The sequence below is a fragment of the Hypanus sabinus genome, chromosome 12, assembly GCF_030144855.1.
Source record: "Hypanus sabinus isolate sHypSab1 chromosome 12, sHypSab1.hap1, whole genome shotgun sequence".
Lineage (NCBI taxonomy): Eukaryota > Metazoa > Chordata > Chondrichthyes > Myliobatiformes > Dasyatidae > Hypanus > Hypanus sabinus.
Window position 1 is genome coordinate 109,925,693 of NC_082717.1, and position 26,511 is coordinate 109,952,203.

Genomic DNA, 26,511 nt, shown 5'->3' on the forward strand with positions numbered 1-26,511 from the left:
GTGGGGAATCTCTGGAATTCATTGCTACAGATGGCTGTGGGGGCCAAGTCATTGGGTGTATTTAAAACAGAGGTTGACAGGTTCTTGATTAGTCAGGACGTCAAAGGTTACAGGGTTGAGAGGGAAAATAAATCAGCCATGATCAAGTGGTGGGCAGCCTCAAAGGACTGAGTTGTCCAATTCTGCTCCTATGATCTCATGGAGATGTACAGACTTTTGGATATAAATGTGTTGCTGGAAAGGGCATGAATGTAAAGCAGAAACCATTTACTGAGAAGGGACAGTAGTCTGAATAAGCTTCTCCTGTGTATATCAATAGGTTGATAGTTGGGAGGCTAGTTTACACCTCTGAGAGATGACCTATGGAGCCACTGGCCTGGGATATATGAGATGATTTTGAATTGAATGTAGGAAAAGTTCTAGTTTCAGGTGGTGCTGGTGAAGCTCAGAAACCACTTGCTGGTGGTAAATAAAACGAAGAAAACAGCTAAAAACACAAAATGCTGGCAGAACTCAGCAGGCCAGACAGCATCTATGGGAGGAGGTAGTGACGACGTTTTGGGCCGAGACCCTTCGTCAGGAGTGAAGTAACATGGGATAGTGGAGAGGGGATAAGAAGTGGGGGGAGGGATGAAGTAGGGAGCTGGGAAGTGATAGGCTGGAGGGAAATGGCCGAGGGGGAAGGTGGAGGATTATGGGAAATAAAGGAGAAAGAAAGGTAGGGCTGGGTGGAGATTATAGTGAGGGGGGAAAAAAGAGAGAGTAAGAGAACCAGACTAAAATAATAGATAGGGATGGGGGTAAGGGTGGGGGGCAGGGGTATCAACGGAGGTCAGTGAGTTGAATGTTCGTGCCGGCAGGTAGGAGGCTACCTATGCAGGAGATAAGATATTGCTCCATCAACCTGCGTGTGGCCTCACCTTGACGGTAAAGGAGGCCATGGACAGACATGTCAGAGTGGGAGTGATCTGTGGAATTGAAGTGTGTGGCCACAGGGAGATCCCGCCACTGCTGGAGGACTGAGCGCCGGTGTTCGGCGAAACGGTCTCCCAGTCTGCGGCGGGTCTCCCAGTCTGCGGCGGGTCTCCCCGATGTATAAATAGCCACATTGGGAGCACCGGATACAGTATATCACCCCAGCTGACTGGCCCAAGAGTGTATTGAGGTGGCAGGGTCCAGGTCTGAGAGCAAGGTCTGGATGATTTAAGTGCCGGGCCAGATTGAAAGGGCAAGGTGCCGGGGCGGGAGGCGAGGCACGGGACAGTTCAAATCACTGCTCCACGAAGTTTACTCATCTCTGCACCAAACTGTGGCTGTGGTCTGCAACTATCACAGTGTGAACTCTCTTGTGAAGCTTGGTTCTAAATGCTATTTGCTCACTTCAATCATTGGCATGTTTTTCTTCTTGCTCTTTTGGGTGTTTGATGGTATCCTTTTGTTTTAATGGGTTCTGTTTAGTTTCTTTGTAGCTGCCTGTAAGAAGACATATCTCAAAGTTGTATGAAGTATTCCTTGATAATAAATGTACTCTGACTTTGACTATTAGACTGGTATGGGAGAAAAGAAAACCACAGCAGTGGAAACCAGGGTGATATTGGCAAAGCAAAGCTGTGTTTGACCAGATGATTATGTAATGAGCAGAGACAACACAGTTGAGATGAGTAAATACCACAGTCACAATGCTTCAAATCCCACCGTGGCAGCAATGGAATTGCGTTTGTTCATAATCTGCATCTTTTAACAAAATTCTAGCCATTACTTCCAATAACTTACTGTCCATTACACCACTAGTGTTTAGTGCAGCAGTGAAGATCCTCCATCTCCGGTGGTGTTCAGGGCTTCCTCTGGATTTTCACTACTGTCAGTCATACAGTCATAGAAAATAGGTGCAGGAGTAGGCCATTCGGCCCTTTGAGCCTGCACCGCCATTCAGTATGATCATGGCTGATCATCCAACTCAGAACCCTGTACCTGCTTTCTCTCCATACCCCCTGATCCCTTTAGCCACAAGGGCCATATCTAACTTCCTCTTAAATATAGCCAATGAATCAGCCTCAACTGTTTCCTGTGACAGAGAATTCCACAGATTCACCACTCTCTGTGTGAAGAAGTTTTTCCTCATCTCAGTCCTAAAAGGCTTCCCCATTACCCTTAAACTGTGACCCCTCGTGTCCCGGGTGGAGACTCAGGAATACCGTTACACTCAGATGTAGAAGGATTCTTCATTGCTGTTTCTGTAACAATTTTGTTTTACCAGTTGGGGTTGTTGGCCCTGAGCTGAACCCCCGAACCTGGAGGACCAGTGGACCACTCTTAGTCTGGCCTCTACCCTTTGACCTGTTTGGAATGGGTGACCCTACCAAGACCAAAGCATAAAGCTCCAGCCAGCATAGCTTTCTGGGTCACTGAGGCATATGAGCTCTCAAGCACGACAAGGCTGTGGTCCTCTTGGAGGTACATCTGATTACCATAAAGCTGTTGGCTTGTCATAAACAGCTGTTTTCCTTTCCAGAGAGTATATCTGTCGTATTTTCCCTGTCCGACCAGATCCATCAATGTGATGTTAAGAGAGGTCTGGATTGGGACATGGTCCTGGTTTGAATAGATGGGACCAGGCAAAACAGCAGTTGGGACGAACGAGATGGGTCGAAGTGCATGTTTCTGTGCTGTAGTGCTCTTTAACATCTTAATTCCCTCTGAAACAGTCTGGCGAGTAGCCTGATTCAGTTGGAGATGTACTATAAATGCCGGCCTGGTCAGCGAAACCTAGATCCCTGCAGAAATAAATGAATGCATTAAGAAATAATGTCACATGAGGTGGCATTCAGGAAAAAGTTTTTAAGAAGTGAAATTTTGGGCATCTTTGAATCAACAAGTTGGCACAGGAATAACTGGAAGGGGTGACCTTGACTTCCTGATCGTCTGTTCTCCAAGCCGGTGTTTAATTTGAGTAAACACCGGGAAGTCTCAGGTGAAATCAAAAGGAAATGATTTTTTTCATACAATCTGATCCAATATACAAAGTTCAGCTGCCCATAATGCTATAGTTTGTCATTCTTCAATTGCAGCCTGCTTCATATTTATGTGTTTGTTTGTCACCTGTACATTGAAACAAATAGAGTCATAGGTACAACTGAAACACAGCCCAGTTAGCCCCGTAAACCTGCCTCCCCTCCGTCGACTCTGTCTACACTTCCCACTGCAACATCATCAAGGACCCCTCAATGAATACAGAAGGTCATTCTGTATTCTCCCCTCTCCTATCGGGCACAAGATACAAAAGCCTAAAAGCAAATAAGAAAGGCAGCTTCTGTCAGACTCTGGAGCGGTGCTCCCGAGGACTTGTGTTCTCCTGATCTATCTTCTTGTGACTCTTGTGTATGTTTGTCCACCTGCAATTGTCGTGGTTTCTTGAAATAACCAGGAGACGCAGAAAATTCTTCGAGAAGTTTATGCCTTTATTTGCAAACAAAAGCTGAGACAATTAATGAGCGTGTCACTAATTGTCCGCCGAGCCCTAGTTCACAGTATTCTTTATAGTAATTTCTTATCTTAGTGGCATTAGCATACCCCGTCTCCTATCTCAGTTACATTAACATACCCCGTCTCCTATCTCAGTTACATTAACATACCCCGTCTCCTATCTCAGTTACATTAGCGTACCCCGTCTCCTATCTCAGTTACATTAACATACCCCGTCTCCTATCTCAGTTACATTAGCATACCCCATCTCCCATCTCAGTTACGTTAGCATACCCCGTCTCCTATCTCAGTTACATTAGCGTACCCCGTCTCCTATCTCAGTTACATTAACATACCCCGTCTCCTATCTCAGTTACATTAGCATACCCCATCTCCCATCTCAGTTACATTAGCGTACCCCATCTCCTATCTCAGTTACATTAGCGTACCCCGTCTCCTATCTCAGTTACATTAACATACCCCGTCTCCTATCTCAGTTACATTAGCATACCCCATCTCCCATCTCAGTTACATTAGCGTACCCCGTCTCCTATCTCAGTTACATTAGCATACCCCATCTCCCATCTCAGTTACATTAGCGTACCCCGTCTCCTATCTCAGTTACATTAACATACCCCGTCTCCTATCTCAGTTACATTAGCGTACCCCGTCTCCTATCTCAGTTACATTAACATACCCCGTCTCCTATCTCAGTTACATTAGCATACCCCATCTCCTATCTCAGTTACGTTAGCATACCCCGTCTCCTATCTCAGTTACGTTAGCGTACCCTTGTCTCCTATCTCAGTTACATTAGCATACCCTGTCTCCTATCTCAGTTACATTAGCCTACCCCGCCTCCTATCTCAGTTTCATTAGCATACCCTATCCGCTTTCAACGCTTATCACCAGCACATTAGCTTCTCCGTTCGCCACCAATATTTCTGCTCAGTAGCCCATACTTGCTCTAGTCTACTCCTCAGAACACGTTTTCCCCTTCCCGGCCTTGACTGGTCCCATACCATCACACCACTCCACGATCCCGTCTACCACCGTTATCTCTACATGTTTACTTTCACTGCTAGCTACATTCTCAAGGCATTGATGTGTTCAATAGTACAGAGACAATACAGAGATTTCATTCTGGCTAATAAGTTGGATACATAGTAAATATAAGGCAGGTTACATAGTTTTGGTTACACAGCAAACAATGCAACTTTATTCTCCAATACAATGCACTTTCAGAGTAGCTGAAGATTTGTGTTTTTGTCATGTGTGCGTTGAAACATCGAAACGTACAGCAAAGTGCATTGTTTTGCATCAGGAACCATCACAGACAGATAGTGACGGGGTGACCCACAAGCATTGCAGCATATTCCAGCGCCAACATAACATACCGTCCGGTCTTTGTTACTTTTCTGATCCTTGGGGTTCTTGCAGTGGGCAAGAGTGGTGAGCCGTCTTAAGTCTTAACAGTCGTATATCTATAGTTTAAACAAGCACAAGTAAGCTAAGTGAAGAGCTGAGAAACAAAGCAGAGGTGAATGAAAAGCCAAGAAGACGAAGGTAAAAAGATGGTGCCTCCGAAAAATCCATCACCTTTATAATTGAGAAGAGAGAAATTCCTTAGATGCAAATAAATCTGTCACTGGTTGCACAGTTACGTCATGAGGTAATGTGGTAATACTCAGCCCAGGAAAAATGAGAAAGGCAAAAAACCGCTGGTTTAATTGCTGTGCCACTTTCTGCCAGTGAGTTGTGATGAACCACCACATACTGTGAAAAATACATGAGTTGGATTAAAAAGTACAAATGATTAAGCTACAACTTTAGTCTTACTTTAAGTAATCTATTATCTTATAAAAAGCACTTAAAAAAAATCTGGTTTCCAACAACACCACAATGTTCAACAGATCAGCACAAGCATAACACTTGTACAAGCCCTTTTCCTACCTCCTACCTCCTCACAATCCCAGGACAGGCCACATCCTCGGCCACCTCGCCCCGACTTGGCAGACATTCTGTTGCTATGATATGTTGCTGACTTCTTCATGTTAACTTGGCTCGTTACAGTTGGCTTGTTATACTCTCCAGTGGAATTTCTGATGAAAGAAATCACTATTTCCTTCAGAATTTTGTTTTTAAAAATGGAAAATAGACAGTGCCCGGACTGCAGCTCCTAGTCTCTGGTCTCGGATGTGTGTATTTTTATGACTGAACAATTCTCATGTTTATCTACAAAAGAACAAACTTTATTGTGATTGTTAATGTGAATAATGGGAAAATAATTCCTTTCTAGTATGAAACGAAGTGCACTCATTCCATCTTCCTGCTGCATAAATCTCATTGGCACGGTAACAAGGGGTGATTCTGCGTCTATTATGATTGCAACAGTATGCTTTCTATATTTAGATGTTGTCATTTGAGGAATGGTAACGCTATTCTTCTCTTTCTCCCTCAGTACTGTTTATCTGGTCACCCAACTTTACCATGCAATGTTCTGAAGTTCAAGTCTACCACCATCATGCTGGACTGTGGGTTGGACATGACATCAGCGCTCCACTTCCTGCCTTTACCCCTCGTCCACAGGTACGTTGTGCTAAGAATTTTTTTGACTGTGTTTCAGATCATTACAAAGTGACACTAGAACTGGAATATTATGAGGCTCCATGGTGTAAAATTGCAATGTACATGTTAAAAACAAATAATCACTGTCCCACCTTGTTTACAACTGAATTCCAGTTCTTACTGGGAGTGAGACCTTCGTCTTGGTTAAAATTCTTTTTTCTACTTTTATTTCAATGGCTTCCTTCACCAGCTGGTCCCAAAACCCATCAGTGCGGCGCAGTAGTTTTGTGCCGTCAAAGTCAATCCTATGGCCATTGCAAATGTAATGCTCTGCTACCACCGGTTTTTTTCTCCCCCCCAGACGGACCCACCTCCTACGCTCCTTGATGTGGGTTTCCACCGTGCACCCGTCTGGCCGATATACACTGCTCCGCATTCGCAGGGAATCCTGTAAACGCCAGCCATCCTGAATCCGAGATCACCTCCGACCCGCATAAGTTGAAATGTGAGCTTCCTTATGGATCTGTGGATGGTATTAATCCGGTATTTCTTCAGAATCTTGGCAATCCTTCCAGAAACTGTGCAAATATAGGGAAGACAGGTGATAGTGAGGGGTTCCCCCTCGTTTTTTCCTTTTAAGGGCCCGATTGATTTCATTCACTTTTTAGCCATTCTGTTGGAACATTGTTAGTCTTATTTCCTCGTGGAGATCCTCTGGGTCCAACATAGTTTTTGCACAGCTAATCAAAGTAGAAAGAACTGCTCTACATTGGGAGGCATTATGGTGGCCGTTATTGATGAGGTACAAGTCCGTGTGAGTGATAGACGCCATGTCAGAGGCTACTGACTGGTTTCTGTCATATTAGTGTCCAGGAACGGGAGGCAACCGTGCTTCTTCTCCATCGTAAGTTGATCGTTGGATGTGTGCTGTTCAATGGTCGTGGAACAGTCGGAGTGCCTGGAGTCCATGAGCCCACACTACAGAGAAATCGGTGGAAACAGAACACAGCATTCGTGATGGCCTAACCCTAACGGGACAAAACAGCACAAAACTACTATGCCTTGCCAATGGATTTTAGAACCTCCTGGGAAGGAAGCCATTGAAACAGAAATAGAGAAAAGTAATTTTAACAAAGGTGAAGGTCTCGTTCTGTGTAAGAACTGGAATTCAATTGTAAGTAAGGTGAGAGAGCAGAAAGCTGATTGGATGAGGACTAACCAGTCAGGAGGGATAGACGACGGGGATATATTACATCACCAGACTAGACATGCCTATGCATCATCCCTGATGAAGGTGGCAGAGTTTGTCATCGACACGGCAGTTATAATCGATACCTAAACCTGGCTGGAAGCCCAAGAAGAGTTTGTGTGTCATATACACCGGGAAAGTACTTGATCCTTTTTCTCTCTGTACATATTAAGAAAATTGGATTGAATCCCCAGCTCATACAATAAACCAGGAAATTACAGGCTGGTGAGCCTGACATCGGTAATGGGAAAGTTATTGGGAGGTATTCTAAGGGACTGGATGCATGAGTTTGAAGAGTCAGGGACTGACTGGGGATACCCAGCATGGCTTTACATATGGTAGGTTGTGTCTAACCAATTTTGTAGAATTTTTAGAGTAAGTTACCGGGAAAGTTGATGAAGGTAAGGCAGTGGACTTTAGCAAGACATTTGACAAGGCCCCACAAGAAGATTCAGCAGCTTGGCATTCAAAATGAGGTGGTAAGATGTTGGCTTTGTGGAAGAAGCCAGAGAGTGATGGTAGATGTCTGCCTCTCTGACTGGAGGCCTGTGGCTAGTGGAGTGCCGCAGGGATCGGCGCTGGGTCTGTGGCTGTTTATCATCTGTATCAACAGTCTGCCTCTTCACTCAGAGAGTGTGGAACAAGCTGCCAGAGCAAGTGATGCATGCAAGCACAATTTCAATGTTTAAGAGAAGTTTGGATAAGTACATGGATGATAGGAGGGGTATGGGGGGTGCTGGTAGTTATGGTCCAGGTGCAGATCGGTGGGAATAGGCAGTTTAAATGGCTCACCACAGGCTAGATGGGCCAAAGGGCCTGCTTCTGTGCTGTACTTTTCTCTGATTCTATAACCCATGCCGAATTGTTTCTGTTGACCAGAATGACTAATCAAAATCAATGTTTCAAAACCAGAAATGCTCAGCGGGACATCACCCTGAACTGTTAACTCCTTTTTTATTGACCACAGATGGCCGAGTGTTTCCAGAATGTTTTGTTTGTCTTCAGGTTGCAGGTTTTTGGATTTATTTTGAAACGTTATTTGTATTTCTTCCTCAGCCCCAGACTATCTAAGCTACCAGGATGGATTTCAAAAGATGGAAACACCATTTTAGAAAAGGTATGGAGAAAGAAAATCTGTTCTGAGCAGTGTTAATTACTGAGGCCTCTTGGTCGGGGTCAGCTATGAATGTTGTGTCCTGGATGTCTACGTATATGTAAGCCAGTACTCAAGTCAAGACAACAAGCCGTTGCCCATGCAGCAGGCTCCCCTTCTCAACACAGCTGATGAATCCAAAGGAACGGCAACCAGCCCTGGGGAAAGGACTGACTAGCCACCTTATCCATACCTCTCATGAGTTTATAAACTTCCATGAGGTCATCCCTCATTCGCATGGGAATATAGATTCAGTATCGACAACCTCTCAGGCCTTCTCATCCAGGCAGCATCCTCATAAATCTCTTCTGCACCAACTCCAGCTTGACAATGCCTTTTCTATAACAGGGTGACTAATATTGTACAAAGCACTCCAATGCAGCTTCGCCAATGAATTATATGACATAATGTCCCTACTCCTGAACTCGATACCCTGCATGCTAAACTTTTCCACCACCCTGTTTATTTACACGGTGACTTTCAGCAAATGGCACGCCTCTGTTCCACCAACAGTGCTTTGCTGTTCTATGTATGGATCCCACCCACCCTGGTTTGAACATCCAAAGTGCATCACTTCACACTTTGTTGAAATCCATTTGCCATTTCTCAGCCCATCTCCCTAACTGATCAGGATCTCTGCAATTCATTGGGACCTGCTTCACTATCAACAAGATCCCCTAATTTAGCAACTTGCTATTTATGCAATGTACATTGATATCGGAGATCAGAGGAGAATGGCCCGACCGGTTCAAGCTGATCGGAAGGCAACAGTAACTCAAGTAACCTCGCTTTACAACAGTGGTGTGCAGAAGAGCGTCTCTCAATGGTGACATGACAGAGAAATAAAGATAGAAACAGCTTTCTTATTCAAGTTAAAAATGGAAAAGTGTTAAAGGCTGTTGTGGCTTAGATAGTAGTGCTTTAACCCAGTCGAAATGTTGTAGGTTTCAGTCAGATTGATAGTGTTTTATAGTAGATTTTATGTATTGCTCTGTACTGCTGCCTCAAAACAATAAATTTCACAATGTGTATCAGCGGTTGTAGACGTAATTCTGGATGCCAGAATCTGGGGCACCTCACTCGTCACAGGCCTCCAGTTGGAGAATCAACCTTCATCCATCACCCTCTGCTTCCTGTCACCAAGCCTGTTCTGAACACACCTTGCTATACCTGGCACAAGCTGCTCCTTGACTGTCACTTAGTCTGCCCGATCAGGTCTAATATTGCAACATCGCCAGTAGGTTCTTCTGTATATCATGTGAGGAAACTATCTATCATACCAATTTCATCCCATCCAGGCCCTTTACATTCTGGGTAGCTGAATCAATACCAGGAAAATTGAAATCTCCCACTAGCACTACCCTACTATTCTCACAACTACGTGCAACTTCTGCTCCTCAAGTTCTCACTGACTATTAAGTGTCTATAATATAACATGACCAAGGTCCGTCACATGCAAAGCAATTCCCAGCAATGAGTGCATTCACGTGGGACGTTGCCACAGGGAAGCAGCATCCATCGTCACTGACTCCTACCCCAACACAGACTGGGGCACTCCTTTGCTCTGTCAGCTGCAAAAGGCATAATCTCCTAGAGAAAGGCCACTCATTTCCATTTGCTTCCCAGTCCATGGCCGCCTCTACTACTATGATGAGGCCAAACTCAGGTAGGAGGAGCAACACCTCATATACCTTCTTGACAGCTTCCCACCCAATGGGATGAACATTGTTTTCTCTAACTTCTAAATTACTTCCACCCTCAGTCTTCTCTTATTTTCTGTTCCCATTTATGGTTCCGCTCTCACTGTTCTGCTCAACTGCCCATTACCTTCTTCTGGTGCCCCTCCTCTCCCTTCCAAGCTCCACTGTCCTCTCCCTTTAGATTCCTCCTCCTTCCACCTCCCAATTTATTTCATCCCTCCCACTCCCCGCCCCCACAAGCTGATCTCATCTGCCAGCTTGTATTCTTTCCACCCACCTCCTTATTCTTGCTCCTTTGCCCTTGCTTTCCAGTCCTGATTAAGGGTCTGGACTTGTGGAGTTCCTCCAGAGTTCTATGTGCGTAGCTCATCTCCCGCTCCATCACGCCGAGCTCGTGCCCTTCTGGGGGCTGCCTGCTGCTGGCACATGACTGCACTACTGTCCAGTTCAAACCAAGTCCTCAGTTTCACTGATTTCAGCAACTACGACGAGACAGTGTACAGACAGGAGGTAGACCAGCTGGAAGAATGGAGCAAACACAGCTACTTGAGTCTCAATGTGAACAAGACCAGAGAAATTATTGTGGACTTTAGGAAGGTGCAGGCTGACCACTCCTCTCTGCAGATACATTACTCCTCCATGGAGAGACTTTCTGGGAGTGCACATAATGGGCAATCTCACCTGGTCCCTCAACACCAATCCTTTAGTCAAGAAAACACAGCTGTATCTCCACTTCCTGAGGAGGTTGGGATGAGTGAGGCTCCTCCCTCCCTCTGTTTTAACCAATTTTTACAGGAGCACCATCGAGACTGTCCTGACCAGCTACATCCCCATCTGGTATGGGATTTACAAGACATCTGACTGCCACTGTCTATGAAGGATTGCGAGGACTACTGAGAGGATCGTTGGCGTCTCTCTTCCACCCATTAGAGATATTTATCAGGAATGCTGCATACGAAGGGGCCTTGGCATTGTCAGTGATCCCTCCCGTCCATCTACCATTAAGCAGCAGGTGTCGTAGCAGCATGATAAGAGCTGGTAGGATGGGACAGCTTCTTCCCCCAGGCTGTGAGATGACTGAACTCCCTGCCAGCACTCGCCTCTCGCCACACATGAAGTGTCAGTAGTGATAAACTGTTCACTTTTTAAGTTGTATGTGCACCTTATTATTTAATTTATTTGTGGTAATATTACATGTTGTGTTATGTGTGTGAGTTGTGTGTACTGTGTTGTGCACCTTGGTCCAGAGGGATGTTGTCTCGTTTGGTGGTAAACATGGTTTCAAAGTACATTTGTTCTTGGAAGCATGTACACTTTATACAGCCTTGAGATTCGTCTCCTTACAGGCAGCCACAGAACAAAGAAACACAATAGAACCCATTAAAAAAGAAGACCACCAAACACCCAATGTGCAGAGAGGGAAATAATAACTTGTGCAAAAAGTAAAAGTAAGAAATGATCATTCAGAACTGAAATTCACGGAAGTGAGTCTGTGGCCACAGGCAATCAGGAGCCCATTACTTGAGCTCATTTCTGATTTAATGCTGTGTCGTTATCAGGGTGTAGAGGAAACTGGGAACGGACTGCACTGTAAAGTTCTGGCAGCATAAGCATGGTGACATTTAACAAAGCAAACAGATTGCAGGCACACATTAAGACGGGGATAGAGTATTAATAAACAAGGAATGATCCCAAATCACGTTGACGATTGTTGGCTCTTGTGTACAGCAAATGGAGTCATAGAGCTATAGAGCACAACAGCAGAGAGCACAAGCTCTGTGGCCCGTTTAGTCTATGCTCTCGTGACTGTGAGCAAAGCCACCACAGAGACACTGAAGCCAGTGGATATGGAAGTGAGACACTCTTGGAAGAAGAGGCCTTCTCGACACAGTATTACATATTTTCTATCTGCTAAAGATCAAAAGTTACAGCAGGACAATTCTATAGTTAGTCTATCTACAATAGTTCCCTTGAATTACATATGGTTTTCAAACACTTCCTCCTTCGCACCCACACTCCAGGCACCCAAACTCCCAGCTGACTCTAGGCCACATTCATGCATATGCAGGCATCTAAGGTCCGTGGAGTGTTTCTTTGTTTGCAATTGACCCCAACCTGCAGCTCCAGGAAGCCCAGTGTCCTGAGCTAAGTTTTAAATTCAATTTGCAAACCACATTCAATTCTGAAGAATGGCTGCTGTTGAAATTAATATTTGCTATGCCCCCTATCTCCAGAAAACACTCTAACAATACCAGACTGGTTGTCTGCCTGGTCCCATCCACCTGAACCTGGACCATAACCCTCCGTATTTCTCTTATTCATGAACAGTATCTATCCAACCTTCTATTATATGTTACAATTAAGATGCAGTACACTGGTTTCTTTATGTATTACAATTTTCAGTTATATAAACAGCATTTTTTTTACTGCATTCAATTGGAATTTGCCTGCAAAATCTTGCATATAAATTTAAGTATCGCTAATCTACTCTTTGCATTGCAGGAGCTGAAAGATTGTGCTGGGCGAGTGTTTGTTGATTCTGTACCAGAGTTCTGCTTACCTGAGGTAAAGAGATGTCTGATTGATAACCTGACCATAGAGCGAGCATAGTGGCTGGTGTCTGTTGTAAAACATTAAATTTCCATTCAGTAAGTGGGAGCTGCAGCAGTGAAGCTGTGGAGGCGTTTGCAGTAACGCGGAGTTACATCAAAAGCTGTTAGCCTGCAGTAACGATTTCTTTTCTGTTTGGTTTCCGCGTTATCAAAAGGTTGAGCGAGTTTGTTCCTTTCTGTTTGGAGCACAGGAGATTAGATGTGACTTGATAGAGGTGTACAAGATGACAAGAGGCAGAGATAAGGAGGGCAGCCAGGGCCTTCTTCCCAGGGTAGCAACAGCTAACACCAGAGGACATGATCTGGTGGAATCGTACAGCACAAGTCTAAAGGCAAGTTAGTTAACACAAGGGCAGGTTTGGCAGTTGGGTGTTCCGGGATTCAGTAGAGAAGGATTTGAGGAGTTGCCCCTCTGATCATGGAGAATATCACAGCTGTGCTTAGACAGGACCTCCCAGAGGGTTCATCAGGCGAGACAGTACGGGTAGGGCTCAGGAATAAGAATGAGAAGGGGGGCAATCACAGTGATGCCGATGAACTTTAATTCCCTGATGACACCTTCAGTACCAGGGGCGTGTGTGAGTCAGAATTTAAGTGTATCCAGGAGGGATTCTTCAAAATCCGTATCAAGTTTAATATCACTAACATATGTCGTAAATTTTGTTGACTTGCAAAGCAGTACAGGTTAATACATTAAACAATGCGTAAGTTCAAAGTAAGTTTATTATCAAAGTACATGTATGTCATCGTATACAACCCAGAGATTCATTTTCTTGCGGGCATACTCAATAAGTCGATATTAGAATAATAATCATAACAGAATCAATGAAAGACCACGCCAGCCTGGGTGTTCAACCAGCGTGCAAAAGACAGCAAATGCAGAAAGAATGAAATAATAATAATAAATAAACAAACAATATCCAGACCATCAGATGAAGAGTCCTTGAAAGTGAGTCCATAGGTTGTGGGAACATTGCAATGGTGGGGCAAGTAAAGTTAACCCTTTTGGTTCAAGAGTCTGATGGTTGAGGAGTAATAACTGTTCCCGAACCTAGTGGTGAGAGTCCTGAGGCTCCTGTATCTTCTTCCTGATGGCAGCAGCGAGTGGGGTGGGGGGGTGTCCCTGATGATACTGGTTTTGTGCGGCAACGCTTTGTGTGGTTGTGCTGTGTGGTGTGGATGGCTTTAAACTCTCCGCCACACATCTATAGAAGTTTGTCAAAGTTTTCGCAAACTCCTCAGAAGGTAGAGGCACTATCATGCTTTCTTCATAACAGTACTGCATGCCAGGCCCAGGACAGGTGCATCAAAATAATAACATCAAGGAATTTAAAGTTGCTGACCCTCTGCACCTCTGACCCTCTGGTGAGGACTGGATCATGGACCTCTGATTTGCTGCTCCTGAAGTCAATGTTGATTTTGTTGACAGTGAGTGAGGTTGGTGTTATGGCACCATTCAGCCAGAGTTTTATTCTCCCTCCCATATGCTGATTTGATTCAGCCTACGACAGTGGTGTTGTCAGCAAACTTGAATATGGCATTGAAGCCAGACAGACATAAGTGTAAAGCGAGTAGAACAGAGAGCTAAGCACACAGCCTTGTGCACCTATGCTGATAGAGATTGTGGAGAAGATGTTGTTGCCAATCCACACTGACTGCCATCTACAAGTGGAAAAAATACAGGATCCAGTTGCATAAGGAGGTATTGAGCCCAAAGTCTAGAGCATATCTTAGTTTTGAGGGGAGATGATATTCAATGTTGAGTTGTAGTCGCTAAAGAGCATCCTGATGTATGCGCCTTTGCTGTCCAGATATTCCAGGGTTGAGTGGAAAGCCAACGACATTGTATCTTCTGCGAACTTGTTGTGCCAGTAGGCAAATTGGAATGGATCCATTTGCTTCTCAGGCAGGAGCTAATGTGCTTCTTCACCAAGCTCTCAAAACATTTCATCACTGTGGGTGTGAGTACTACTGGATGATCGTCATTGGGGCAGGTTAGCATGTTCTTAGGCACCAGTATAATTGAAGGCTGCTTGGCACATGTCTTTAGTACTTGGCCAGGTACCCCATCTAGGCCGATGCTCTCCAGGGTTCACCCTGCTGAAGGAATCTCGCATGGTGGCCTCAGAGACTCTGGGAGCTCCTGATGGTTCCTCCGTGCTTTGATGGTTGAAGCAAGTATAGAAGGCATTGAGCTTATCTGGAAGCGAAGCCCTGTGGTGCTTGATTTAACTTTATAAGAAGTGATAGGATTCAAGCCCTGCCACAACTGTCAAGCATCCTTTCGTTACTTCGTTTAGTACCGAGTTGCCACTTTGCCCCCGACATGGCTTTCCAGAGGTCACACCTGGACCATCTCTCTCAGTCACCGGACTTAAATGTCTCGGATCTGGCCCTCAGCAGACTGAGGATCTCGTGGCTCACCCAGGGCTTCTGGTTGGGGAAGACTCTGCGTGATTTTGTGGGGACACACTGGTCTGCAACTGTTTTTATAAAGTCTGTGGCAAGGATGCTGCATTCATTCAGATCCCCAGACGAACCCTTAAACACGGCTCAGCCACTGACCTGAAGCAATCCCGTTCCTCTGCCTCCCCTGATCACCCCTCGGCTCCTTTGTTGTCTTTTTCTCTGGAGCATTACTTTTCAGCCTTTGCCTGTGTGCAGGTTGGAGAAGGACACTTTAAGTTACAACAATAAATATTTTTTTAAAGCTGCAGTGCAAAAAGCGAGCGAAAGATGAGGTAGTGTTCATGGACGATTCAGAAATCTGGCAGTGGAAGGGAAGCTATTTTTAAAACGTTAAGTTTCGGCTCCTACACCTGCTCACGGATGGAAGCAGGAAATAGAGGACATGTTCCGATGGCGCGGGTCCTTATTGTCGGAGGCCACCACCTTGAGGCGTCAGTTATTGAAGATGTCCTCGATAGTGGAACAGTGAGTGCTCGTGGTACAGCTTGGTGAGTCTACAACCCTCTGTAGCTTTTCCCTGCCCTGTGCCTCCATACCAGACAGTGATGCAACCAGTCAGAATGCTCTCCAGTGTACATTTGTAGAAGTTTGTGGAGTCCTTGGTGACGTACCAGATCTCCTCAAGCTCCTAATGAAATATAGCTGTCTTTGAAATTGCATCACGACGTGCATCCAAGTGGACCATAGGGCCTGTTTCTGTGACTCGGAGGGAATATACCCCTGACTCCAGACGAAGTGGACGAGAGAGGTGCCTCGCGATGGCATTTGCCAGAAAGAAGTCCATGAGGAAAGTTAATTCAGGGAGAAGTAAACGGATATTCTCGGGCATTTTGATATCAAGTGAGAGAAGCCTTGAAGAACTCGTGGCTGGATAAGTCCCCAGAGCCTGATGAAATCCGTCTCCGGTTATTGAAAGAGGAAATTGGTCAGACTTTGGCAGAGATTAACTACAGGCAAGGTCTCAGAGGATTGGAGAGCAGCCAACGTTCTTCCTTTGGGCAAAGGGACAAAACCAGGATGGTGAGGCTCCGTCAGTCGTGGGGAAGCTTTTGTAAGGGATAAGGCCAACTTGCACCTGGAAAAGCACGGGCTTCTTGGGAATAATCAGCATGGGTTTGTGTGCAGAAACTAGACAGAGTTTTGAGGAGATGACCGATGAAGGCAGGGCAGTAGATGTGAGTCTGTATAAATATAAACGCTTGTAAAGCGTTCTGCAAGGTCTAAAACATGAGGATCCACAGTGATTGGCAAATTGGATTCAAAACTGGGCTGGTCAGAGAAGGCAGAGGATTTTGATTCCAAATCCATATCTCCCTAAAAGTAGCAACGTAAGTAATGAGATAAACGTACTCCTACATGTTAGAGGATCTGTCCTGCCCTACACCCTTCGGTGCAGCATGAAGAGGGCATGCCAGTGCCTGTACTTCATTTCCAGTTTGACCAGACTCTATCAAATTGCTATTGGTTTACGGTGGAGCTCGTTCTGACTGGATGCATCCCGGCCTGGTGTGGAGGCTCCAATGCACAGGATCACAAGAAGCTGCAGAGAGCTGGAGGCTCAGCCAGCTTCTTCACAGGACAACCCTCCCCACCACCCAGACCCAGGACATCTTCGAGAGCCATTGCCTCAAGAAGCTGTCATGCATTACGAAGTACTCTTATCATCTGGGACGTGCCCTATTCTCGTTATTATCAATGAACATGGGCTGGAAGACCCACACTCGTTAATTCGGAAGGGCTTCGTCCTCTCTGCAATCAAATTTCTGAATGGTCTGTGACCACTTCCTCAATATTCTTTTTTGTTGCCCCATTTAATTTATAATTTATAGTATATGCCTTTGCACTGTACTGCTGCTGGAAAACAACAGATGTAATAACATACAAGTCATTGATAATGGAAAACATGGCATTCTTGCTTTCAGTGATCAGGGCATTGAGTATTAAAAAAAGGGAAGTCATATTACAGCTACATAAAACGTCTGCAGTGTCGTGTGTCTTTCTGGTTGATGTATTCCAAGAAGGATGCAGAGGGTTGGGAGAAGCTGCAGAAGAGACTCAACTGGATGTTCCCTGAATTGGGGAATATTACCTGTGAGGAGAGGTGGGACAAACTTGGGTTGTTTTGCAGAGCTGGAGGCTGAGGGGTGAATTGATGTAAGTTTATAAAATCATGACCAGAGTAGATTGGGTAGATAGTCTTTCCCAGGGTGGAAATATAGAGGGTGAGGGAGCATGGAAAGTTTAAAGGAGATGTATGAAGCAAGTTTTGTTTTTCACATAGAGTGGTAAGTGCCTGGAACGTGATGCAGGTGGACACAGATATGGTAGCAAAGTTAAGGGGCATTTAGACAGGCAGAGAATGGAGGGATATGGATCATGTGCTGGTAGAAGATTGGTCTCTGTTGGTCGGGGTTGCCATGGATGTGGCATCCCAACTGTCCTAAGTAATCAGCAGGCCAGGGCAGTGCAGCATGGAGAGAAAGTGTTGCCCGTGTGGCTGGCTCCCCCTCTCCACACAGCTGATGAATCCAAAGGAATGGCGGAGACCGATAACTCCAGCGCCGTAGGAGTCGGCAGTCAGTGTTGAACTCAACATAGAACTGCCTTGGGGGCTCCAGCTCTGGATTTGTCTTGCGATTTACTCCTGAAACCTTCCCCATGAGTGGGCTTAGCTGCAAGGCAGCGTAGGTTTAAAGTTTCCTTCTCCTAGATGAGCTGACGGGCCCCGCCTGCCTGAAGCGAGTGAATTAAAGGTGCTCTGGGCATCATAGGCTGAAGGGCCAGTTACTCTGCTATACCACTCCATGTTAACTTCCCTGTACGTCACTCCCAAACAAATCAAATGGTGCCGGTCTATTACTATATAATTTTTAAAACGTATTTTTATGTGGCAAATAACCACAAATATCACTTTTCTTTTGTCATGTAAATCCGCTCTGTTCTTACCAATAGCATATTTTTTTACTTAGTGGCTTTGTAAATCAATTTCCATTCACAAATTCTATTGCAGACGGAGTTGTTGGACTTGTCCACTGTAGATGTGATCCTGATATCAAATTATCACTGCATGATGGCTTTGCCCTACATCACAGAGCACACTGGCTTCACCGGGACAGTGTATTCAACCGAACCCACAATGCAGATCGGAAGGTACGTGTTTCAGCTCTTTTTTCAAAAAAAATTATTTATTTTTGCCAGAACTATCTCCTTCCCATCTTTTTAAAGATCTTGACCTTCGCTGGGATCTTACTGCACAAATACTCTTCTCCCGTGTGATGGGAGGGGTTGAAGTCAGATACTAAAAGTACCAAAATGAGAATTATTATCAGAGTACGTACATGTCATCACATACAACCCTGAGATTCTTTTCTCTAAGAGCATACTTAGCAAATCTATAGGATAGGATCGGTAAACCTCAGCAACTGTAAACAGTAAACTGTGCAAGTGCAGCTATAATTAAATAGCAATAAATCACAAGCATGAAATAACAAGATAAAAGAGTCCTTAAATGAGTGTTGTTATCCCCTTTTGTTCAAGATCCTCATGGTTGAGGTGTAGTAACTGTTCTTGAGCCTGGTGGTGTGAGTCCTGAGGCTCCTGTACTTTCTATCTGATGGCAGCAGAGAGAAAAGAGCCTGGCCCGGGCGGTGAGGATCTTTGATGGATGCTGTTTTTCTATGGCAACATTTCATGTAAATGTGCTCAATGGTTGGGAGGTTTTATCTGTGATGTACTGGGCCAAGTCCACTTAGCAGATCGGGCAGTATTTGTGGAAAGAGAAATTGGAAATCTAAGTTAACATCACAGCTTGGAATGGCAAGTGTCTGCCCAGGACAGTAAGAAATTGCAGAAAGTTGTGAACACAGCCCAGTCTCCTCCATTGACTCTGTCTACGCTTCTGACTGCATCGGGAAAGGACCCCTTGCATCCCGCTCATTCTTATCTCCTCTCTCCTGTCAGGCAGCAGATGCAAAAGTCTAATGCAGATATGAAGGACAGTTCCTATTCCACTGTCACGAAACTCAGGAATGGTGCTCCGTAACCTCGTATTTCCCCGATCTACCTTGTGGCCCTTGCTTTTCACTTCTTTACCTGCAATGCACTTCCAGTGCAGCTGAAGATTAGCTTTGTTTGTCACGGGCACATTGGAACATGGAGACACGGAGTGAAGCGTGTCATTTGCAAAAACAACCAGCACAGTCCGACAGGGCTGAGGGCAGCACGCCAGTGTCGTCACGCCTCCAGCATGCCCACAGTTCACCAACCCTAACCGTGTATCTTTGGAGTGTGGGAGGAACCCAGAACACCCAGAGGAAACCCGTGTGGTCACGTGGAGTACGTGCAGCAGCAGGAAACCGAACTCTGGTGCTGTATAGTGATCGCACTGAGCACTATGCTTCCATGCTGCTGTGACACTGAATTCTCTGTTTTTTCACTCTATCTCAGTACACATGACAATAACAAACTAGTAATAAAAATGAATTGTCTGCACTTCACCGTATTCACACACGAGCTCTCTCAGTGGGATTGTCCTATCAGTGCTCTATCAGTGCTCTGAAATCTAAGGGCAACGGCTGTATAAATACTCGCGCCAACATGTGGCAATGCAGTTGATAATTTTTACGTTTCACAAATATGCTTATATACAACAGGTTACTCATGGAGGAGCTGGTGACCTTTATGGAGAGGGTGCCTAAGCCACAGTCTGCCACCTTGTGGAAGAACCAGGAAATGTTCAGGTGCAGTGAGTAAAACCTTCGGCTGATACTACATAATTTGCCTTCATTTTCATAGTTTAGTCCCATAATTTTGACACCTTTACAATTATTGTTAAATCCCTTCTCAGTTGTGGTTTACAAGTGCATCATATATTTAAGGCGGAGGTTGATTGATTCTTGATTAGTCAGGGAATGAAGGGATACGGGAAGAAGACAGGAGATTGGGGTTGTGAGAGAAATAGATAACAATGATGAAATGGCAGAGCGGACGCGATGGGTCCAATGGCCTAATTCTGCTCCTATATTTTATGGTCTTATGACCACAGGAACTTCTGCAGATGCTGGAAATCCAGATCACGAAATGCTGGAGGAGCTCAGCAGGTCAGAACCACATCTATGGACAGGAATAAGTAGTTGACATTTTGGACTGAGACCCTTCTTCATGGCCCTGAAATGTCTCCATTGATGCTGCCTGACCTGCTGAGTGTGTTTCAGAAATGCATTCTGTGTTTTTTCCCATTAGGAGGGGTGATTTGATGTTACAAAAGTGCCTGTGATTGAATAACTTCCCATATTATAATTGAAGAAACACAGTGGTATCTGTGATCACATTGCTGGAGGTCAGGGAAGTAAAGGAATTCTCCAGTTACCATTTACAGTGTAGGAAGACCAGTCAGTGTCTGTGAGATGACTACATCACACGTTTAATTTCTCTATTACACATAGAGCCCTACAACCCAGAAGCAGGCCCTTCAGCCCATCGAGTCCATTCCAACCTGATCTTCTGTCTAGTGCCGTTGACCTGGACATATCCTTCCAAACCCCTCCTGTTCCTATATATATCCTTTCTGCCCTGCTCGTTCCACATTCTCACCACTCTCTGAGTGAAGATGTTTCCCTTCAGATTCCCCTCAAAATATTCTTTCCATACTTGGCAACTATACAGACATTTTTCATTCCTTTGGCATCCCACAAATAGATTGAATAATTTGTGCATATTCAAGCTGCCTTTATCTGTGGACTGTTACTGTGTGGGAAAATATCATTGACATTACAGACTCCCTGGGTTGGAAACTGTAATCAGATCCTTTTTAAGGACTGGTGTTTCTCGACTCCCTATCAGCCATCTTGCTCCCTAAACCCAAGAACATTCAAGCACGTCCAGTTGAGCTGGTACAGGATCCTCTCCCGCTACAGTCAGCCTTCAGTATGTACTGAAACGCTGCGGTGATAATGTTTGTCCTTAACAGATCAAGGCGTGTGTTTCAGCTTGACACGGGTCTCCCACAGTTCATCCATGTGATCCACATCAACAAATCCTTAATTTCTTCTGTTTTTTTCTGTGTTAATCTTCAATGCATCAGTGTAATAAATCTCAGCTGTTACTTCTGGAAAAGCCAGAAATAATTAGGCCATTCGGCCCATTGAATCTGCTCTACCATCCCATCATGGCTGATTTATTATCCCTCTCAACCTCATTCTCCTGCCTTCTTCCTGTAACCTTTGACACCCTGACTAAACCTTCTCATGCCGTGCTTATAAAAAGTATTCACTACCATTGGAAGTTTTCATGTTTCATTGTTTTACAGCATTGAATCACAGTGGATTTAATTTGGTCTGTTTTTTGACTCCATTGTGTCTAAGTGAAAACAGATCTCTACAAAGTGATCTAAATTAATTACAAATTTAAAACACAAAATAATTGATTGCGTAAGTATTCACACCCACCACCCTTTTAATATGACGTGCCAATTCATCACTGGTGCAGCCAATTAGTTTTAGAAATCTCATAATTATTTAAATGGAGAACTGTTTTTGGAGACCTGCGCGCAGTCGGGGTGTTTCAATTGATTGTAGTAAAAATACACCTGTGTCTGGATGTCCAACTGCTGGGGAGTCAGTTTCCTGGCAAAAACTACACCATGAAGACAAAAGAACACTCCAAGCAACTCCGCGAAAAGGTTATTGAAAAGCACAAGTCAGGAGATGGATACAAGAAAATTTCCAAGTCACTGAATATCGTCTGGAGTATAGTTAAGACAATCATCAAGAAATGGAAAGAGTATCTGCAATAAAGTGCACATTGATTTCTCCAGCTCTCCAGTAATATCCCCCTCTCTGTCCTTCTCCTGTTACCCAGTCCCCATTCTGGTTATCTTCTTCCCCTTCTCTTCACCACTGCCCATCTCCTCCCTCCCTCCTCTTCTGCACAATTGTGCTGCCCCATGTTAAGCAGCCTCGTGTGCAGCACCTTCTAAAGGCCTTCAAAGGTCTCCTGAAAATCCCGTTTCAATCGACCTGCATATTGAAATATTCCATGCCTTTTTCTATCTCCTGTCACCTCATTATCCCATACATTGTCAAGCTGCAGCTCCAGATCCTTTACACAGTCTCTAAGAAGCTGCAGTTTGGTGCAAGTCATGCAGATGCAAGTATCAGGGAGTCTGGAGGTCTCTCGAAAGTTCCCTCATCTCACACAAAGAACTTACCACTAACTCTGGATCCATTCTCAGCGCACTAACAATGTGCTAACAGAAAAAAGAACTTAGTAAAAACTTTCATAGAGCTTCCACTTGTTCTTGCCCAAGCTCATTCTCACCTCAGCTTGTTGAGCCTGAGCCTGCCCACTCTTACACTCTCTGCTCCAACAACGTCTGCTCCTACAAGAGCCACTTCACTTACATATCGTTTCTTCTTATTGGCGCCTGTGAGTGTCTAATAGCTTATGCTCTGCACCAGGAGTTCCCAATGTTTTTATGCCATGGATCCCTCCCATTAACCAGTGGACACCAGGTTGGAAACTCTTTCTCTACACAGATCTCCCACAGAGATTCCATTTGGTCTACATCAACGAATCCTTAACTTTCATTTTTGTGAGTTTGCCTTCAATCCATTAGTGATAAATCTCTGCTATTACTTTTTGAAAGACCATAAGACGTAGGAATAGAATTAGGCCATTTTTCCCGTTGAATCTGCTCAGCCATTCCATCATGGCTGATTTATTTTCCCTCTCAACTCCATTCTCCTGTCTGTGGTACCTTTAATAAAGGTCCACATTTTCTGTTCTCAGGATAAACAGCTGCTCCTGAATGTTGTTTTGCTGTCTCTCAAAGGGTTACTTTCTTGTTTCCAGACACTTACCTGCTCCTCTAAAAGATGCTGTGGAGGTTTTGACTTGGAGACGCTGTTACACAATGGCAGAGGTCAACTTGGCCCTGAGTAAAGTTCAGCTCGTGGGGTATTCTCAGAAAATAGTAAGTACCTCTCTGGCATTAAATTAATCTCTTGAGAGGGGGAAAAAAACTGCAAAACTATTTTGCAAAGCTGGCAACAACTAGAAGAGAAAGACTGTATTTGCATTTCTGTTTTTTTTGCTCTCTGGTTTAAAGATTAGCTTTTTTCACGTGTGCATCGAATCATACAGTGAAATGCATCATTTGTGTGAGGGGCCAACACAGTTTGAGGATTGTGCTGGGAGCAGCCGCAAGAGTCACTGTGCTTCCAGCGGCAACATAACGTGGCCACGACACACTGACCCTAACCAGTACGTCTTTGGAGTGTCGGAGGAAACTATTGCATTGGAAATTGACTCCAATCACTGACCTTTGACAATGGCTTTATTTCTGGAGCTAATTTTCACCTGGATCCAGATCACTTTTAGAAATATTTATATTATGTTCTGAATTGGAATAAACAGGTCAAGATATAGCTCTTGATTTGTACCAGTTACCTGATCTTAGTCACAGAACGAGAAGGGATGGTACAATTCACCTCAATGTCACCATGCAGGAGGCAGGAAAAGTTACCTAATTTCAATTTGTTGATCACTATCAAATGATGACTGTAGGAACATACAGTATTTAGAGGTGGATTTGGAGCGAGGACATCAATTAAAGATTTTTGTAGAACAGCCTGCTCAATATTTTGCCCCATTTTAATCATCCATGGCTGTGTGTGGAGGAGGTACGGGTGATTATCACTGCAGTAGCGGGCAGGGGAGAGAGAGTTTAGGGGTTGAAACCAATAATATACTCAGTGGCCACCTCATTAGGTACACCTTTGCAATTGCTTTTTAGTGCAAATCGGTCAATAATTGGCAGCAACTCAATGCATAAAACCATTCAGACATGGTCAAGAGGTTCAGTTGCTATGCAGACCAAGCAGCAGAATGAGGAAGAAATGGGATGGAAGTGACTGACCGTGGAATGGTTGTTGGTGCCAGATGGTTCGGTTTGAGTGTCTCAGAAACTGCTGATCTCCTGGGATTTTCATGCACAACAGTCTCTAGAGTTTACAGAGAATGGCACAAAAAAACCAAAAAAAAATTCTAGTGAGCAACAGTTTTGTGAGTGAAAATGTCTTGTTAATGAACAAAGTCTGATAAAAATAGCCTGACTGGTTCAAGCTGACAGGAGAGTGACAGTAACTCAAATAAACGTGTTGAACCTTGAAGTGGATGAGCTACAGCAGCAGAAAACCACACCGGGTTCCACTCTGTACCTAATAAATTGCTCACTGAGTGTATATTTAAATCTGCCTTGTACATCGTAAGTAAGATTCTGTGTTTCTGTGGAATGTCAGGAACTCTTCGGTGCGGTGCAGATCACCCCCCTCAGCTCGGGCTACTGTCTGGGAAGTTCTAATTGGATCATCCAGTCGCACTACGAGAAAGTGGCCTATGTCTCGGGGTCCTCGCTGCTCACTACCCACCCACAGGTAACTATTAACGACTGAAGACTAAGCTGCATTCTGCACACTTTTATCCCCCGTTTTATGGTCATTGCATCTCCAAAGGGCATGCCCCATTTGACAGGACACTCTGTTCTGTGAGACATCGATTGTTTCCTGCAGCCACACACCCTAACGTGCTGTCCACATCTTTGCCAACCTTCTTTGACCTCTCCGTTCCATTCTTTCTTTACCAACACCAATATTCATACTGGTGTATGTGACTAGAACAAACCAAGACACAGTGAAAAGCTTGCCTTGCATACTGTTCATACAGATTAAATCACTACACCGTACATTGAGGTGGAACAAGGTAAAACAGTAACAATGCAGAATAAAGTGCAACAGCTACTGAAAAGCGCAGATCAGGGAAACGATAAAGTGCAAGGGCTTTACAAGATAGACTGTGAGGCCAAGAGTCTATCTTATCATACCAGAGGTCCGTTCAAGAATTTCATGAGAGTAGGATAACAGTCTTTGAGTCTGGTAGTACGAGCTTTCATATCTTCTGCCAGATGAGCGAGGGGGGGAGACCAGAATGCTTTCATAGGACATACTCTAACTGGTTTATCCCTGAGGTAAGTGAATAGTATCTTTTACTGAAGTTCAGGGGGCTATCAATAATCCTAGAGCATTATAGTTCATAGAACACTGCAGCACAGTATAAACCCTTCGGCCCATGTTGTTGTGTCGGCCTTTTAACCTGCTAATATTAATCTAATCCTTCCTTTCTACTTTCCCCTCAATTTTCTATCATCCGTATGCCTATCTCAGAGTTATTTAAATGCGCCTAACGTATCTACCTCTACCACTACCCCTGGCAGGGTGTTCCACACACCCATCACTCTCTGTGTGAGGAACTTGCCTCTAACATTCCCCCCCCCCCCCCCCCCCCACTTTCAGGAGAGACAGGCTGAATTTCTTCTCGGAGGGTTTGTCGCTTGTGCAGCATAGTTCACGCTTGGGGGTTAATCACTAGTAGAGGTGGCGTAAAGAGGTTGGTGTTTGAGTAACTGGATAAAGCCATTTCCCTGACATTAAATGTACCCATTGAAGTCATGGTCCCGGGAATCCTTTACAGGAATCAAGTGAACTTTACTGTCATTTGGCTATATACATGTATACCACCATGTTTCTCTAGGCCAGGGTGTAGAGCACAGTAGTATGTACAACACACAATAAGAATTAAACCTACAAATGAATTACACTTAAATAAACAAAGTGAAGTGCATAAATTATTGTAGGGTACAGTACAAATTATCCGGTGACAATTGGAATACGATGCGGCAAAGAGTTCAGAAGCCTAACGGCCTGAGGGAAGAACGTGTTTTCCACCCTGACCATTCTTGCCCTCGTGCACTGGAGCCTGCTGCTTGATGGTAGCAAGTCAAAGAAGATGCTGCAAGGAGCCCTGTGAACACAGCATTCCTGATAAATGGCCATGGAGGTGCCGTCAACACCCATCTACTGGACTCTGAAAACTCACACTCACTCCTCAATCGTACTTCATTGTACTTGTGCACAAGGAGAACAGTGTGGCCCCTGTCACTGAACTGCTCAGAGCATAGAAATGCTACTTTTGTACTCAATTCACTAGCAATTACAGATATTGATCATTTGATATATAGTGTATGTTTAAATTGGTGAGCTTTCTTATCTGGGCTATCTACAACCTATCCTTATCTAGACATTATGTTAACTCTTGCTTTGCCACAACTTCCACAGTGCATTCAGACCAACTAGTAAACTATCAATGAAACTGGAATTGTGCTTGGAGAAATAAAAGGCAGATAAAATGGAAAATATAAACTGTATTAACACATAAAATGCTGAAGGAATCCAGTAGGTCAGG

General features: G+C 44.5%; 1 protein-coding gene across 1 annotated transcript in view; it reads left to right on the forward strand.

Moving 5' to 3' along the window:
* The window catches only part of ints9 (integrator complex subunit 9), a 57,447-nt gene that overhangs the window by 2,879 nt on the left and 28,057 nt on the right, over window positions 1-26,511 (forward strand). The window contains exons 2-8 of the mRNA XM_059986730.1: window positions 5,924-6,051; window positions 8,336-8,396; window positions 12,635-12,697; window positions 18,224-18,363; window positions 19,866-19,952; window positions 23,065-23,185; window positions 24,513-24,647. Of these exons, the coding sequence (XP_059842713.1) occupies window positions 5,924-6,051; window positions 8,336-8,396; window positions 12,635-12,697; window positions 18,224-18,363; window positions 19,866-19,952; window positions 23,065-23,185; window positions 24,513-24,647 (735 nt within the window). The remainder of the gene's footprint in view (window positions 1-5,923; window positions 6,052-8,335; window positions 8,397-12,634; window positions 12,698-18,223; window positions 18,364-19,865; window positions 19,953-23,064; window positions 23,186-24,512; window positions 24,648-26,511) is intronic.